The 14,587-nt window shown below is 50.0% G+C and overlaps 1 protein-coding gene across 1 annotated transcript; it reads right to left on the reverse strand.

The window, feature by feature from the left end:
* Positions 1-1,421: 1,421 nt before the first annotated feature.
* LOC310825822 (uncharacterized protein) lies at positions 1,422-13,655 on the reverse strand (the record flags this gene model as incomplete). The annotated part of the gene is made up of 3 exons (XM_083699643.1): positions 13,626-13,655; positions 8,812-10,125; positions 1,422-1,498 (listed from the first exon to the last, which is right to left on the reverse strand). Exons 2-3 carry the CDS (start codon positions 9,773-9,775, stop codon positions 1,422-1,424), a joined length of 1,041 nt encoding a protein of 346 aa, XP_083555769.1. The 5' UTR covers positions 9,776-10,125; positions 13,626-13,655.
* Between the last annotated feature and the right edge of the window lie 932 nt (positions 13,656-14,587).

Below are 14,587 nucleotides of genomic sequence, written 5' to 3' on the forward strand. Positions count from 1 at the left end.
GATGGACAGGATATAAATACTACAATCATTCTTATTACATTGTGATTTTTTGTAGTTATTTTGGAATTGGTACTGCAATATCAACTCATGAAATGTTGTGGGTGGAGAAAATCACAGGTTGCGTAAACGAGAATACCACCCACAAACTCTTATTATGGGACGCAGGTGGCGCTGTGGGTAAAAGCCTCAGTGGCTAGGGCTTGCCGATCGAAAGGTCGGCAGTTCGAATCCCTGCGGCGGGGTGCGCTCCCATCGTTCGGTCCCAGCGCCTGCCAACCTAGCAGTTCGAAAGCACCTCCGGGTGCAAGTAGATAAATAGGGACCGCTTACTAGCGGGAAGGTAAACGGCGTTTCCGTGTGCGGCTCTGGCTCTGGCTCTGGCCAGAGCAGCGATGTCACGCTGGTCATGTGACCCGGAAGTGTCTCCGGACAGCGCTGGCCCCTGGCCTCTTGAGTGAGATGGGCGCACAACCCCAGAGTCTGGCAAGACTGGCCAGTACGGGCAGGGGTACCTTTACCTTTACCTTTAATACTGGCAGTCTTTGGCCTGCATAGGCAAACTCTGTGTGTAGAGCCTCCAGCCACAGGCACTGTCTATCCTGAAAATGGGTCCTTTGACTGGGAAGATTTATGCAGTCGCTGTCATCAGATGCTGAAGGATTGTATCTCAGCTTGTCAGTCATTCTGACATTGCCTACAAAGATTAAGAGGAACAGAAATACTTTGGAGGTGCAACTTCTATATCAGCCCTGAGAGCCATTCCATGGACTCTACACCCCTGTTTCTGATGACAGGTGTACATTATCCTCATCCTCAGTGGACCAGGAATGGGACAAGAGACTTAAAGATGGAAGCCTGAGAGAGAGGAAAAGGTTTCTGGCTGCTTCCTGGGTGGGATTGCGGAAACCAAGAGCTGCTTCTGAGAAGGCCTCTCCCCTCCCCTCTTCCTCTCGGGATTTCCTCTCCTCTCCAGGGGACCAATGGTTGGACTGGGCAGAAGCGCTGCATCTGCACAGGGCAGGGGCTTATGGGGTGGAAGGAGGATGGAGGTTGCAGGAAGGAAGGGTGGGGAGACAGGACCCCTATTTTCCAGGGATCCCTCTCTGGTCGCCTTGAGGGGGGGTCGATTCCTGGGCGGGAGAGAGAAGCCAAGGAGAATCCCCGCTGGAGTCACGATGGAGACGTCTCCCTACAGACTGGTCTCCTCCCCACCACCACCAATGCTGCGCTTCCTTCCCCGGGGATGCTCCCCCCCTCCTCCCCCCGGCTCCCCCCACTCTTGGCCCCCTCCCTTTCTATCGGAGTCTCCCCTGCACCCAGAGGCCTCCTTGGCGCGGCTCACCCCTCGCCATGCGCGACCCATCTCTCCATCCGGAGGGGCCCCCCAAGACGAGATGGGGAGGGACAGGGGGGGTCTCTATCTAGGCGTCTCTCGCGCCCGTTAACCCTTTCACGGCCTGTCTCTCTCCGCGTGGAGCGCACAGGGCCCCAGAGATGCCTGCGCAGGGGAAACAGGGCCGGGGAGTCCTCGTGGGACCCCGTGGGTGGGCGCCCCATGTCCACCCCAGCCAAGGAAAGCCTCCTTCGCTGCAGGTGTGCAGGGATCCAGGCCCTGCCAGTGGGGCCCACGGAAGGCGCTTTGGGGAGCTGGTGCGGAGTCCCTCTCTGGGTCCCTTTCTCCCCTCTCCTCCGCGCCGCGACCCCTTTACCTCTTTGTCCTCGCTCGCGATTCTCCTTTCCTTTCCTGCAACATCGATGTTTGGGGGGGGGGTCCCCTCCCGCCCCTCCTCCCCTTTCCGAAAGGGCGCGCCCCTAGAGCTACGGCGCAGAGCAGCAATCCGGAGTGGAAGCTCCACTTCCGGGAGAAACTGGCAGTTTGGGAGGGGGCTCACCCCCCCCTTATCCCCGGAACAGAAGCCGGATTGGAGGAGGAAGATCCTGATACTTACAAAGGAGAAGCCCAGGAAAGCCTTGCAGCTGGGCGGATGGGTAAATACTATTATGGTTCTTATTGGAAGAGGGTAGTTAAAAGGTGTGGGAAACTGGGGTTGTTGACAGGGGTGGGTGACGGGCTCGTGTTTCTGAATGCCAAAGACTCCTACTTTTTGACAAATCTGTGATGCATCGAAGAAAATGTATTGTGAAATGTATTGTGGGAAATGGGGAGAGGTCTTAAAAATCCATGCAACCATCTTCTCGGGGTTCCTACTCTTGCTGTGCTTGAACCTTGTTGCAACCAATAAAGATCAGGTCAACTGCCCGTCGTTTGCATCTTTAACTTGGCTGGATTCTCCTTCTTCTGCTGACCGGAGGGACCCCCGGGGAGGGGCACCCTGAGGAGATGGGCAGCGGAGGAAATCCGCACCCCGGGATATTTTCCTTCTCAACTCTTTCCCACCTGAACCTCACCCCCTTACCTAAAAGCCTGACACCCACAATGTGACAGGGTTGTGACTCCTGCCCTCAGCAACAAAATAGCTCCCCTCCCCCCAAGCAAAGCGACCCCGGGGGGCTGAGATGCCCAGGGGCGCCGACTTATAAAATTTATTGGGGGGGCCCATACCGGGGTCCTGCCCCGGGAAGTGTTCTAAATTTTAGATGAAAATTAGTGAGTTTTAAAGTTTTTAAAAAGTATTTTAGAGTCATATGATCAACATTAGAACCCCGAAAACTCGACTCTCTATAACTCCACACTCCGGGAAACTCGACAAGCCTGAAACACTTTTTGGGTTTGAAAAAAGAAACAAAACATAAACACGCACGGTATTTTCGTAAAAAGCTAATTTAATTTACAGTAACAATTATGCTTATAGACTATTACAGAGCAGTGAATATATAGCTCTGAAAAGACTGAAATGATATTTAAATAAATCCTAAACTATCATTAAAAGAATAAAACATAAAATATTGCTGTCGCACAGTAATAGCACTTTGATTAATAAGTGAAATAGCTAATTTAAGCTTACTTTGAATAAGGCTGAGGGTTCATTAAATAAAAATAATATCTCAAAGTTAATGCTTTAATACAGTTAATAAAGTTAATACAGTATGCCTAATACTGTATGTAAATACTGTAATACTGTATGTAAATAACGGGCTTTAATTGGGTCTTACACCCTAAAAATATTTAAGTATTTGAAAATAACTAATACAGTACTATAGTAATATAGAAATACAGTACTAAACTAGTACTAATATTCAAAACTGAAAATTTAACATTCTGTATGTATTTAATTCTCTATTTTATAAAGATTTTTAATATCTGACAGTGAGTTTGGAGTAGCCCAATGCAAAAATCCTGAGGATCCATGTGGATCCGTGCTTTGTAACCACGTTTTTGCACCACTGTGACCCTAGGCAACAGTGGGTGCGTGATTTTTTTGGTGCAAGATGTAGCCATGGACATGCTATGTGATCTGATGGTGAATTTGGGGTGACTCAATGCAAAAATCCTGAGGATCCATGTGGATCCGTGCTTTGTAACCACGTTTTTGCACCATTGTGGTCCCAGGCAACAGTGGGTGCGTGATTTTTTTTGGTGCAGGCTGTAGCCATGGACATGCTATGTTATCTGATGGTGAATTTGGGGTGACCCAGTGCAAAGATCCTGTGGATCCGTGCTTTGTAACCACGTTTTTGCACCATTGCAGGCCCAGGCAACAGTGGGTGCGTGATTTTTTTGGTACAGACTGTAGCCATGGACATGTAATGTGATCTGATGGTGAATTTGGAGTGACCCAATGCAAAAATCCTGAGGATCCATGTGGATCCATGCTTTGTCACCACGTTTTAAATGGGGAGGGAAGGAAAAACACAGAAGGGACAAGAAGCACAAGAGGGGTGTGCGGAGAAGCAGCTGGCTAAGAATGCAGGGGAGGAGTTTAATGGGGTGGGGGGAGGAAAGGAAGGCAAAAGTCCCCCCCCAAGCCAGCCCTCTCTCTCTCTCTCCCACCTGCGAGTCCCTAGAGCACGGAGAGGAGGAGGTGGTGGGCTGGAGCCTGCACGCAGTGTGACTAGGAAAGAATTAGAAGGAAGGACTCGATCCTTTCCTTAACCCTCTGCTTGCCAAGAGGGCAGGGGATTCCCTGCTCTTTGCTGAGTTTGAGCAAACGCAGCAACAGAAGCGGGTGGGCAGTAAGACCCTGAGGCAGAATGCAGGAAAGCAGCAGCTTCTGCCTTCCCTCCGCCCGACCACCCGATCTGATTTTTGCCTGATTTTTGCCCCTGCGCTCCGGCTCCAGGGACCACACATTCGCTCAATAACACGCACAGACATTTCCCCTTACTTTTTAGGAGAAAAAATCTGCGTGTTATAGAGCGAAATTTACGGTAATAATTTTCTTAAATTATTGGGGGGGCAGAGCCCCCCCAAACAAATTGTTGAGGGGGCTCGGGCCCCCTCAGGCCCCATGGAGTCGGCGCCTATGGAGATGCCCCAATCCTTGAAATGAGAAGGGGAGAGGAAACCTTCAGGGAGCAGGTGGGGAGGGGGCTGTAGAGGCTCCAGAAACTCCTTCTCCCTGGTTCCTCCACTCCTCCCCCCGCCCACATACCGCCTGCCTCCCTATCGCTCCTACGGCACCTTCACCCTACAGCTCCTTCACGTCGGGGAAGCTGCAGTCCCTCCACAGGGGCCCCTTGGGCCTGATCTTGCAGGGCTAATCTGACGTTGTGATGCAAGTGAGCCCTCCTTTCTCCTTCAAGGTGAACAGGGTTTCCCAGACTTGGGTCTCCAGCTGTTTATGGACAATAGCTGCCATCATCCCTAGCTAGCAAGACTAGTGGTCAGGCATGATGGTGGAAAAGATCATAAAACAGCTCCTCCTTAAGGGATGCAAGAGGAGCCCATCTAGGAAACAGTAAGTCTCCCAACGGTTGGAGAAACTAAGAGAGACCAACCAGAGTAATGCTGGAGCAAACCAGCTGCTAAGTCTGATTTTTATTAAGTTAAAAAAGGTAAAGGGCCCCTGCACTGTTAAGTCCAGTCAAAGGTGTTTATGGGGTTGTGACGTTCATTTTACTTTCAGGCCCAGGGAGCTGCCGTTTGTCCACAGACAGCTTCCTGGGTCATGTTGCCAGCATGACTAAACCGTTTCTGGCACAACGGGACACCGTGATGGAAACCAGAGTGCACTGAAATGCCGTTTAGCTTCCCACTGCAGCGGTACTGATTTATCTACTCGTACTTGCATGCTGTGCTGGACCCGGGGGAAAGGTACCGTGAGCGTAGTCTGAGTCCACACGAAGAGGGGCGAGGTCCGAGGCGGAGAGCCGGGCGGGGAACAGGAACGCTGGAACAGGAGGCCGAGCAGGGTACAGGGACACCGGATGGTCAGGAACAGGAGGCCAAGCAGGGAACAGGAGCACCGGATGGTCAGGAACAGGAGGCCGAGCAGGGAACAGGAACACCGGATGGTCAGGAACAGGAGGCCAAGCAGGGAACAGGAACACAGGAAGGTCCAAAGCCAACAACAACATTGCTCCCGCAACCTGGGACCGGGCTGACTGGGCTTTTATCCTCTTCTAAGGCCGGGGGCGGTCCCGGCCCCCAGGAGCCCCGCCTCCTCTGGCCTTAAGGCGAGCACTCCTCCTGGGAGCAACCAGTTCCCTTCGCCTCTCTGCCCTAAGCCTCTGCAGATCAGGAGAGGCCGAAGGGTTACTGGGCCCTGGAGGAGGCTCACCTGTAGCCACTGAGTCCTCAAGCCCCTCTGGGGCCAGAAGGGTTTCACCTGGGGCCAGCTCCTGGTTCTGCCACAGGTGCAGGCTCTTCAGCATCTAGGCCTTGCCCCAGTTCAGCCAGCCCTGGAGGCGGGGACTCCTGTGCAGGCTGGGATTCCTCTGGTTCATCCTCTGAATCGGAATCCCAGGCCATCACACCATCCCCCCTCCCAGGCCCCCCCCCTCAACCAAGGGTCCGGACCCGGCTTGCCGGGGTACGTCGCGTGGAACTCTCGGAGGCAGGCAGGTGCGTGGACGTTGGCCGCTGGTTCCCAGGAACGGTCCTCCGGTCCGTACCCCTTCCAGTCACTGAGATACTGCAGCTTTCCCCTGCGGTATCGGGAGTCCCAATCAGACACAAAGTCTTTATTTGTGAAAGGTTGTTACCGTACTTTGTTTGAAGAATGGCTTATTCAATAAAAGTGCCTTAGTCATGAATGGGTGTGTTTTTCACTGTGGGGTGGTCTATATTGGGTCTGTCATGACAGCAACGGTTTCACTTAGTTCCGGCTATTTTGTACAAGGTTTTACAAAGTCTGTTTCAGTAGCACATTCAAAGCATTACACAGTACGATTTTGTATCAACATGACCACCTTAGAGCCAAGGCTTTACACTGTTGGGAGCATATATTTTCTTAATAACAATCACAGAAACATAACCGAGAACACCCCCCCTTTCCCATATATATAAATGGGAATTCTAGTCAGGCTCTCGAGGTGGCTCTGGCAAGTGAGCCCAGCTGCATGTGACAAGGATGGGGAGGAATTCCTTCCGGGCCGTCGCCTTTGAGTATAGGAGTCACTGCTCCTATTCCTCTAGCACAGGGGTCAGCAACCTTTTTCAGCCATGGGCCAGTCCACCGTCCCTCAGACCATGTGTAGGCCGGACTGTATTTGAAGGGGGGGAAATGAACGAATTCCTATGCCCCACAAAAAACCCAGAGATGCATTTTAAATAAAAGGACACACTCTACTCATGGAAAAACACGCTGATTCCTGGACTGTCTGTGGGCCGGGTTGAGAAGGCGAATGGGCCATATCTGCCCCTCGGGCCTTAGGTTGCCTACCCCTGCTATAGCAGGAGCGATTGTGGGGCTTTCTTGCCTGCTTCCATTCAGCTCTGCCATCCTCAAATGGCAAGTCTCCTTCAGCGATTGTGGGAACGGACAGGCTGGAAGCTGAAGCGGCTTCCCTTGGAGTAGGCTTTGCTTTGCTTTCTGTTGACCTCAATCTGTGTTTTTAATGTTCTGTTGGGTACCTGCAGCTCCTCCTTCCCCCTCTTGCAATTAGGCTTGGGGGACAATTAAATTACGGAATTTAAACTTTTCTTCAGAATGCACAGGGGGCAGGGAGAAGTTATGGTGAAGAAGCCGTGTTTGGAGATCATGAGGTGGGGATGTGTGTGACAGAGTTTGGTGCAAAAACCATCTTGCATGCTTGAGTAGACCAACTCCAGGGCATGAGGCACGTAGCAGCAGGGTAGGGGCCACGTGTAGAGCAATTCCCATGCTGAGGTCAAAAACACACACAGAGGCAGCAGGACTTCTTCAGTAATACTTTACTGAGCTTTCAAAGCATACAGTTCTCACTGGGTCCCCAGTGAGGCACAAAACTTAGCTCCTGAGAGCAAATCCAGTTTCAGCAGTAAAAAAATACAGCACACAGGACAGCAGGAACACACACCGGCAGAAGGGAGCAAGGGAGGAAAGACGCTGGAATGACACAGGGCAATGGAGGTGTGTGTTTCGCTTCCTGTCATCTGGGAGCGAAGTCAGCAACTCGGCATCTGCAGGGGCTTCATGAAGAAAAACTTTCTGCCTCCTGCTTCCAGGCACATCCCAGAAACACACACTGTGATTCACGGTGTATTGCAATATCAATTGCTTTACAAAGCCCTGATCCTCACCACCAGCAATCTAGATTCCCCCTCTCTATCAAAATGAAGTTTACATATAAAATTATAATCACTGTTGTGAGACATTACCTTCATTATTTCATGACTATACAGTTTTACATATAAGCACTCCATACACCTAAATGGGTTCTCCCCTTTAGATCTCCCTAGATGTTTCATAAACACTCCATTGTAACTAAAGCACTTTCTGCGATGTTTCCATCTAAACTGCTTCTCATCTTTGAGTTTGTTGTTGGTTTGTAGGGCGTCAGATCTTAAAGTTATTCCTGACCGTGAAGAAGAAGAAGAAAAGTTTGGATTTGATATCCTGCTTTATCACTACCCGAAGGAGTCTCAAAGCGGCTAACATTCTCCTTTCCCTTCCTCCCCCACAACAAACACTCTGTGAGGTGAGTGGGGCTGAGAGACTTCAGAGAAGTGTGACTGGCCCAAGGTCACCCAGCAGCTGCATGTGGAGGAGCAGGGAATCGAACCCAGTTCCCCAGATTATGAGTCTACAGCTCTTAACCACTACACCACACTGGCTCTGTTGATGTAGGACTTCCAATAGGACTGAACCTCTACCCTTAAAGTTCTTCTTGACATTTATGTGGTTTGTCTCTTGTGTGAGTTTGTTGATGTAAATCAAGGGTTTTACTCTGTTCCCCCCCCCCTGTGTCTGTAGATGTCTTCCTCTAAGATTTTCACTCTTACTGAAACTTTTCCGCACTCCATTCATTAAAAAGATCTCTCCCCTGTATGCGTCCGTTGATGTATATTTAGATGCCCACTCTGACTGAAGCTCTTTCCGCACTCCATACATTTATATGGTTTCTCCCCTCTGTGAGTTCGTTGATGTGTTCTAAGGTTTGCATTAAAATGGAAGCTCTTTCCGCATTCCATACATTGAAATGGTTTCTCTCCTGTGTGAGTCCATTGGTGTAATTTAAGGTTTCCAATCTGACTGAAGCTCTTTCCACACTTCAAGCATTTAAATGGTTTCTCTCCTGTGTGAGTCCGTTGATGTGTTCTAAGGTGCGCAATTTGACTGAAGCTCTTTCCACACTCCGTACATTTATATGGTTTCTTCCCTGTGTGAGTCTGTTGATGTCTTCTAAGGTTTCCATTGAAACTGAAGCTCCTTCCACACTCCATACATTCAAATGGTTTTTCTCCTGTGTGAGTCCAATGGTGTTTACTGAGCTGTCCACTCCGCTTGAAGCTTTTTCCACACTCCAGGCATTTAAATGGTTTCTCCCCTGTGTGAGTCTGTTGATGTGTTCTAAGTTTACCATTGTCACTAAAGCTCTTTCCACACTCCAAACATTTAAATGGTTTCTCTCCTGTGTGAGTCCGTTTGTGTCTTCTAAGGTTTCCATTATCACTAAAGCTCTTTCCGCACTCCATACATTGAAATGGTTTCTCTCCTGTGTGAGTCCGTTGGTGTGTTCTAAGGTTTCCAAACTGACTGAAGCTCTTTCCACACTGTATACATTTAAATGGTTTCTCCCCTGTGTGTGTTCGTCGATGTAAATGGAGTCTTGAACTGTCACTGAAGCTCTTTCCGCACTCCATACATTTGAATGGTTTCTCCCCTGTGTGAATCCGTTGATGTGTTCTAAGGTGTGCACTCTGACTGAAATACTTTCCACAATCCATGCATTTAAATCGTTTTTTACTTATGTGAGTCTCTTCATGTGTTCTAAGGGTTCCACTAAATCTGAAATTCTTTCCACACTCCATACATTTATATGGTTTTTCACCTGTGTGAGTCCGTTGGTGTAATTTAAGGTTTCCAATCTGACTGAAGCTCTTTCCACACTTCAAGCATTTAAATGGTTTCTCTCCTGTGTGAGTCCGTTTATGTGTTCTAAGGTGCACAATTTGACTGAAGCTCTTTCTACACTCCATGCATTTAAATGGTTTCTCCCCTGTGTGAGTCTGTTGATGTCTTCTAAGGTTTCCATTGAAACTGAAGCTCCTTCCACACTCCATACATTCGTATGGTTTTTCTCCTGTGTGAGTCAAATGGTGTTTATTGAGCTGTCCACTCTGACTGAAGCTCTTTCCACACTCCATGCATTTAAAAGGTTGTTCCCCTGCATGCGTCTGTTCATGTTTTCTAAGGTATCCATTCTGACTGAAGCTCTTTCCACACGCCATACATTTAAAAGGTTTCTCACCTGTATGTGTCCGTTGATGTAAAGTTAAGTGTCCCCTCTGACTGAAGTTCTTTCCACACTGTGCATTGAAATCGTTTCTTGCCCATGTGAGTCTGTTGATGTGTTCTACGTTTTCCACTGTCAGTGAAACTTTTTCCACTCTCCATACCTCTAAATGGTTTCTCCCCTCTTTGAGTTCATTGATGTGAGATATGTGTGCTCATTCAGTGAAGCATATTCCACATTTCACACATTTTAATGGCTATTCCAAATGAAACGGAAGGTTCCCCATCTCCCGGAATTCTGACTGTCTTCTGTATCACCTTCTTCAGAATGGGTGGAAAGGAAATCCTATTTTGGTTTCAAGGAAGAGAACAATGGGAAAGAGAGCACATCAAACGCCATTAGCAGCTTTTCTTATTTCAACATTTCCTATATTCCCCCGCCTCTTACCCATGTTCCCAGTTTTTATGAAATGAAGATGCAATGATGTCAAATGATAGTAATGCATCAGCAACCTTTCGTAATCCTCAATCATCATTAATAAAGCAGCATGATCTTGGAATACAGCCTTTCAAATCAATTGTTTCCTCACAGGAAATACAGCTGCTCTCTGTCCAAGAAACAGTCCTCTCTTTCTCTGGTTCATGATTCCTTTGGACATTCCCCATCCTCTGCATCATAATCCTCCATCCACCTCTGTCTCTTAATGAATCACCTGCACAGTCCCATTGGCCTCAGGAGGTCCAAGTGGACTATTATGTGAGACCCAGGTCTACATCTTCTCCAGGGACTGTGGTCTGGGTCAGTCAGAGAACTAGTGACCAGGCTTGGTGCTTGGGGTCAGCTGAATGGGTGCTCAGGGAAGCTCCTGTTCTTGGAGATGGACCTCTGTCTACATGCCTCACATTGCATGGAGAGAGCAGGAGAAGCAGAAGGAAAGCAGCTGGCAAATGGGAAACACTCCACCCCAATGGTTCCTTATAATAATGATGTGCTGCCTGATCTCGAGCCCCTCTTCTGACACAGGACTACCCTAATCTGGCACTGACAAAGCTGGATATTCAAGGCAAAGGGATAACTGTACTTAGTGGAAACTTCAGCCTTGAATATATGGTATTGATTCATTGATGGTATGAAGTTGTGTTATCTCTGGAGACAAGAATTTATTCCTGATTTGTCTTAAGTATCATAATTATACAATGTCTTGGGGTGTTAGAGGAGCGGCGGTACCTTTGGTGGTGGAAATGTCATGCACCTTATGGGGTAATCTATCCATCAATGGTCCCCACCCTGCACTCAGCTCTCACCTGTGGTTTCCAGAAGCTGTCAGCATGCAACAGGGGCCACAATCCCAGGAATGGCTTCAACCGGCCGGCAAAACCAGGTGAGGATTCTTGATGGGTCTAAAATCCTTGGTGGGTTAGGGAATTCTGTTGCAGGTGAAGAAAGACCCTGGTGGATGGAGAGGATGAGAACAACAGTGAATCCCACAGTCAAGAAGGCAGATTATGCCCATCCTGCAAAGGAAAGGGTAGGGAGCCCACTGAGATGGAAAACTCTTATCCTAAACTTTGCTGCCTCATGACTTATCGTCAGGAGAAGAAAATGCTATGGAGGAAAACCTACACAAATCTCGAGTGGAGTCTCTAAGATGCTTGGATAGTGCCCTGCACACCTTCTTCATTCAACTCCTGCAGCCAAGCTGGTGCCTAACATACTGCTCTGCTTTCCTTGGGACCATAACAGCCAGGCTGAGAAGGGGGTCTCGTTGTCTAGGCAGCCCAGGACCCCCAAACACACTGCCCAGGCTTCCATTGCTGCTAACACAGAAGTTTCAGGCAGAGAGATGAGCTCAGACCTGTGTATCAAAGTCTCTCTGATGTGGAACAAGGAAAACAGAAATGCTGTTTACATCATACGTCACTGTAAGAGTATTTGAAAAGACAAAGTATCTGGTGGCCCCTTGAAAGCTAATAAAAATATTGTGGCTGAAGCTTTTGTGGGCTGCAGGACCAGGAACGCTCCTGCCACCATGATATTTCCAGTGGGGATTCAGGCCTCATCATGGGACCTGAACTGCCCTGGCTGATTATCTCCAATGGGATAGATATTGAGAGGAAAGCTGTTTCCTGGTTCTGCTGGATCTCTCAGCGGCCTTTGACACCATCGACCATAACATCCTCCTGGACCCTCTAGGGGAGCTGGGGGCCCTGCTATGCAGTGGTTCCCCTCCTTCCTCCTTGGCCATGTCCAGAAAGTGGTGTTGGGGGATGAGTGTTCTAACCCTGGGCTCTCACTTGTGGGGTGCCTCAGAACTCCATCCTCTCCCCCATGCTTTTAAATATTTATACAAAGTTGCTGGGAGAAATCATCAGGGGTTTGGATTGGGTGTTCACCAGTATGTGGGTGATACCCAGCTCTTCCTCTTTTAAATTGGAACCAGTGAAGGCAGTGAATGCCCTGTGTTGGTGCCTGGAGGTGATTTGAGGATAGATGGTGGCTAACAGATTGAGGTTGAATCCTGACAAGATGGAAGCACAGTCCCTGTGGGACAGGTGGCAGGCAGACCCTACCAGCCTGCACACTGTCTCACTAAAGTGGTGCATGCTCTGGTTATCTCCTGCTTGGACCACTGCCATGCGCTCTACATGGTGCTACCTTTGAAGGTGACCCAAAAACTGCAACTAATCCAGAATGCGGCAGCTGGACTAGTAACTGGGAGCAGCCACCAAGACCACATATCATTGGTCCTAAAGGATCTTCCCTGGCTTCCAGTGTGTTTCCAAGCACAATTCACACTGTTGGTGCTGACCTTTAAAGTGTCATAGTTGCATTTTTCAGGCATAGAAAAGTATTGATCTAATGTAGAAAGATCAATCATTCCTGGTTTATTGCTTCAAGAAGGTTCTGGTGGTTTTATTCTGTGTGATTCAAAGCTGATGTTTTCTCTAGCTGGAACATTTTAGCTGATAAGGGAGTTTCCTTTCTGCTGAGAGCAGGTGGTGGAATCAGTTGTTAGGAGCTGTACATTATCCTCATCCTCAGTGAACCAGGCAGTGGAAAAGACACTTAAAGATGGAAGCCTGAGAGAGAGAGGAAAAGGTTTCTGGCTTATTCCCAGGTGGGATTGCGGAAACAAAGAGCTGCTTCTGAGAAGGCCTCTCCCCTCCTCTCTTCCTCGACAGGGCAGGGGCTTATGGGGTGGGAAGAGGATGGAGGCTTCAGGAAGGAGGGGAGGGGGGACATGACCCCCCACTTTCCAGGGATCCCTCTGGTTGCCTTGAAGGGGTGGCCGATTCCTGGGAGGGAGGGAGAAGTCAAGGCGGCCCCTCTGGAGAATCCCTGCAGGCGCCACCATGGAGAAGTCTCCCCATAGACTGATCTTTCTCCCCCCCCCCCCAATGCTGCCCTTCCCTGCCCCAGGGATGCTCCCCCTCCCCACTTCCTCGACTCCCTCCCTCTGTCCCAGAGTCTCCCCTACACCCAGAGGCCCCCCTTGGCGCAGCTCAGCCCATCTTTCCATCCTGAGGGTCCACCCCAAGTCTCTATCAAGGCGTCAATGACTCTCGTTAACCCTTTCATGGCCCGCCTTTATCCGTGCGGAGCCTACAAGACCCCAGGGATGCCTGCGCGGGGGAAACGGGGCAAGGGGGTCCTCGTGGGGACCCCCTGCGTAGGGTCCCCATGTCCACCGTTGCCAAGGCGCCTAAGGGGCCAAGGAAAGCCCCCTTCGCAGCACACGTGCAGGGATCCAGGCCCTTCCCATGGGGCCCACGAAAGGCGCTTTGGGGAGCTGGCGGTGGTCCCTGGGTCCTTTTCTCCCCTCTCCTCCCCCGGGAGCCCTTTACCTCTTTGTCCTCGATCCCGAGTCTCATTTCCTGCAACATCCACGGGGGGGGGGGATCCTCCTCTTCCCACCCTCCTCTCCTTTCCGAAAGCACCCCCCCCCCGCGAGCTACGCCGCAGATCAGCAATTTGGAATAGAAGCTCCACTTGCGGGAGAAGCAGGCAGGTTGGGAGGGGGGCTCTCTCCCCTCATTCCGGAAACAGAAGCCGGATTGCGGTGAGGAGGAGCAGAAGGAAGAGGTTCGACATACGGGGGGGGGGGGTGAGTTGAGGGTTGTGGGGGCGGAGTGAGAGGAGGATGTACCAGGAAGGGATAAATTGAGGGGGGCGAAGGAGAGGATGGTTTCCCCCCTCCCTTCTTCCTTCAGGGGATGAGGAGAGCGGGAAAAGGTTGATCCCATCAATCCATTTGCAAAGCGGGTCCCCCCCCCCATAATGTTTGCATTGCAAAATCCTTCCCTCCCCACCCCACGCCATGAGCTTAGATCCATTCCATGTTTTAGGACGGTATTGGTGCACATTGAGCAGCGGGTTAGGCTCTGTGACACCTGTGTTAAGGAAAGAATGGGGCTTGGGCTTTTGCACACACAGCCCCGACACCCAGGTAAAATTCATCCCTTGTGTCTCCCGTCAGAGGTAACACAATGAGGCCAGGAATAAAACAAGGCAGCTGTTGATCTGTTTGCGCGCAGAGCCCCCCCCCCCCCCAATGCAAGGAGTGAAGCAGCCCAGAAGTAAAGCGCGTTGCAATTTGGACACCCTCAGATAGTAGCCCCACCCCCCTGCGTTTTCCCGGCCAGCCTGAGAGATCGTTGGAAAGGGTGGATTTCTTGACTCCAGAATCCATCATCGCAGACCCGTTTCATTCAGGCATAGAGATCTGCTCTTTGGAACAGTCTGCTTGGATCATGTGGATCATCAATGGATCATCAATGATGTCATACCCATCTCACGGAGGGGGGGG

Source organism: Podarcis gaigeae, assembly GCF_964106915.1.
Source record: "Podarcis gaigeae genome assembly, chromosome: 10".
NCBI classification, from domain to species: domain Eukaryota; kingdom Metazoa; phylum Chordata; class Lepidosauria; order Squamata; family Lacertidae; genus Podarcis; species Podarcis gaigeae.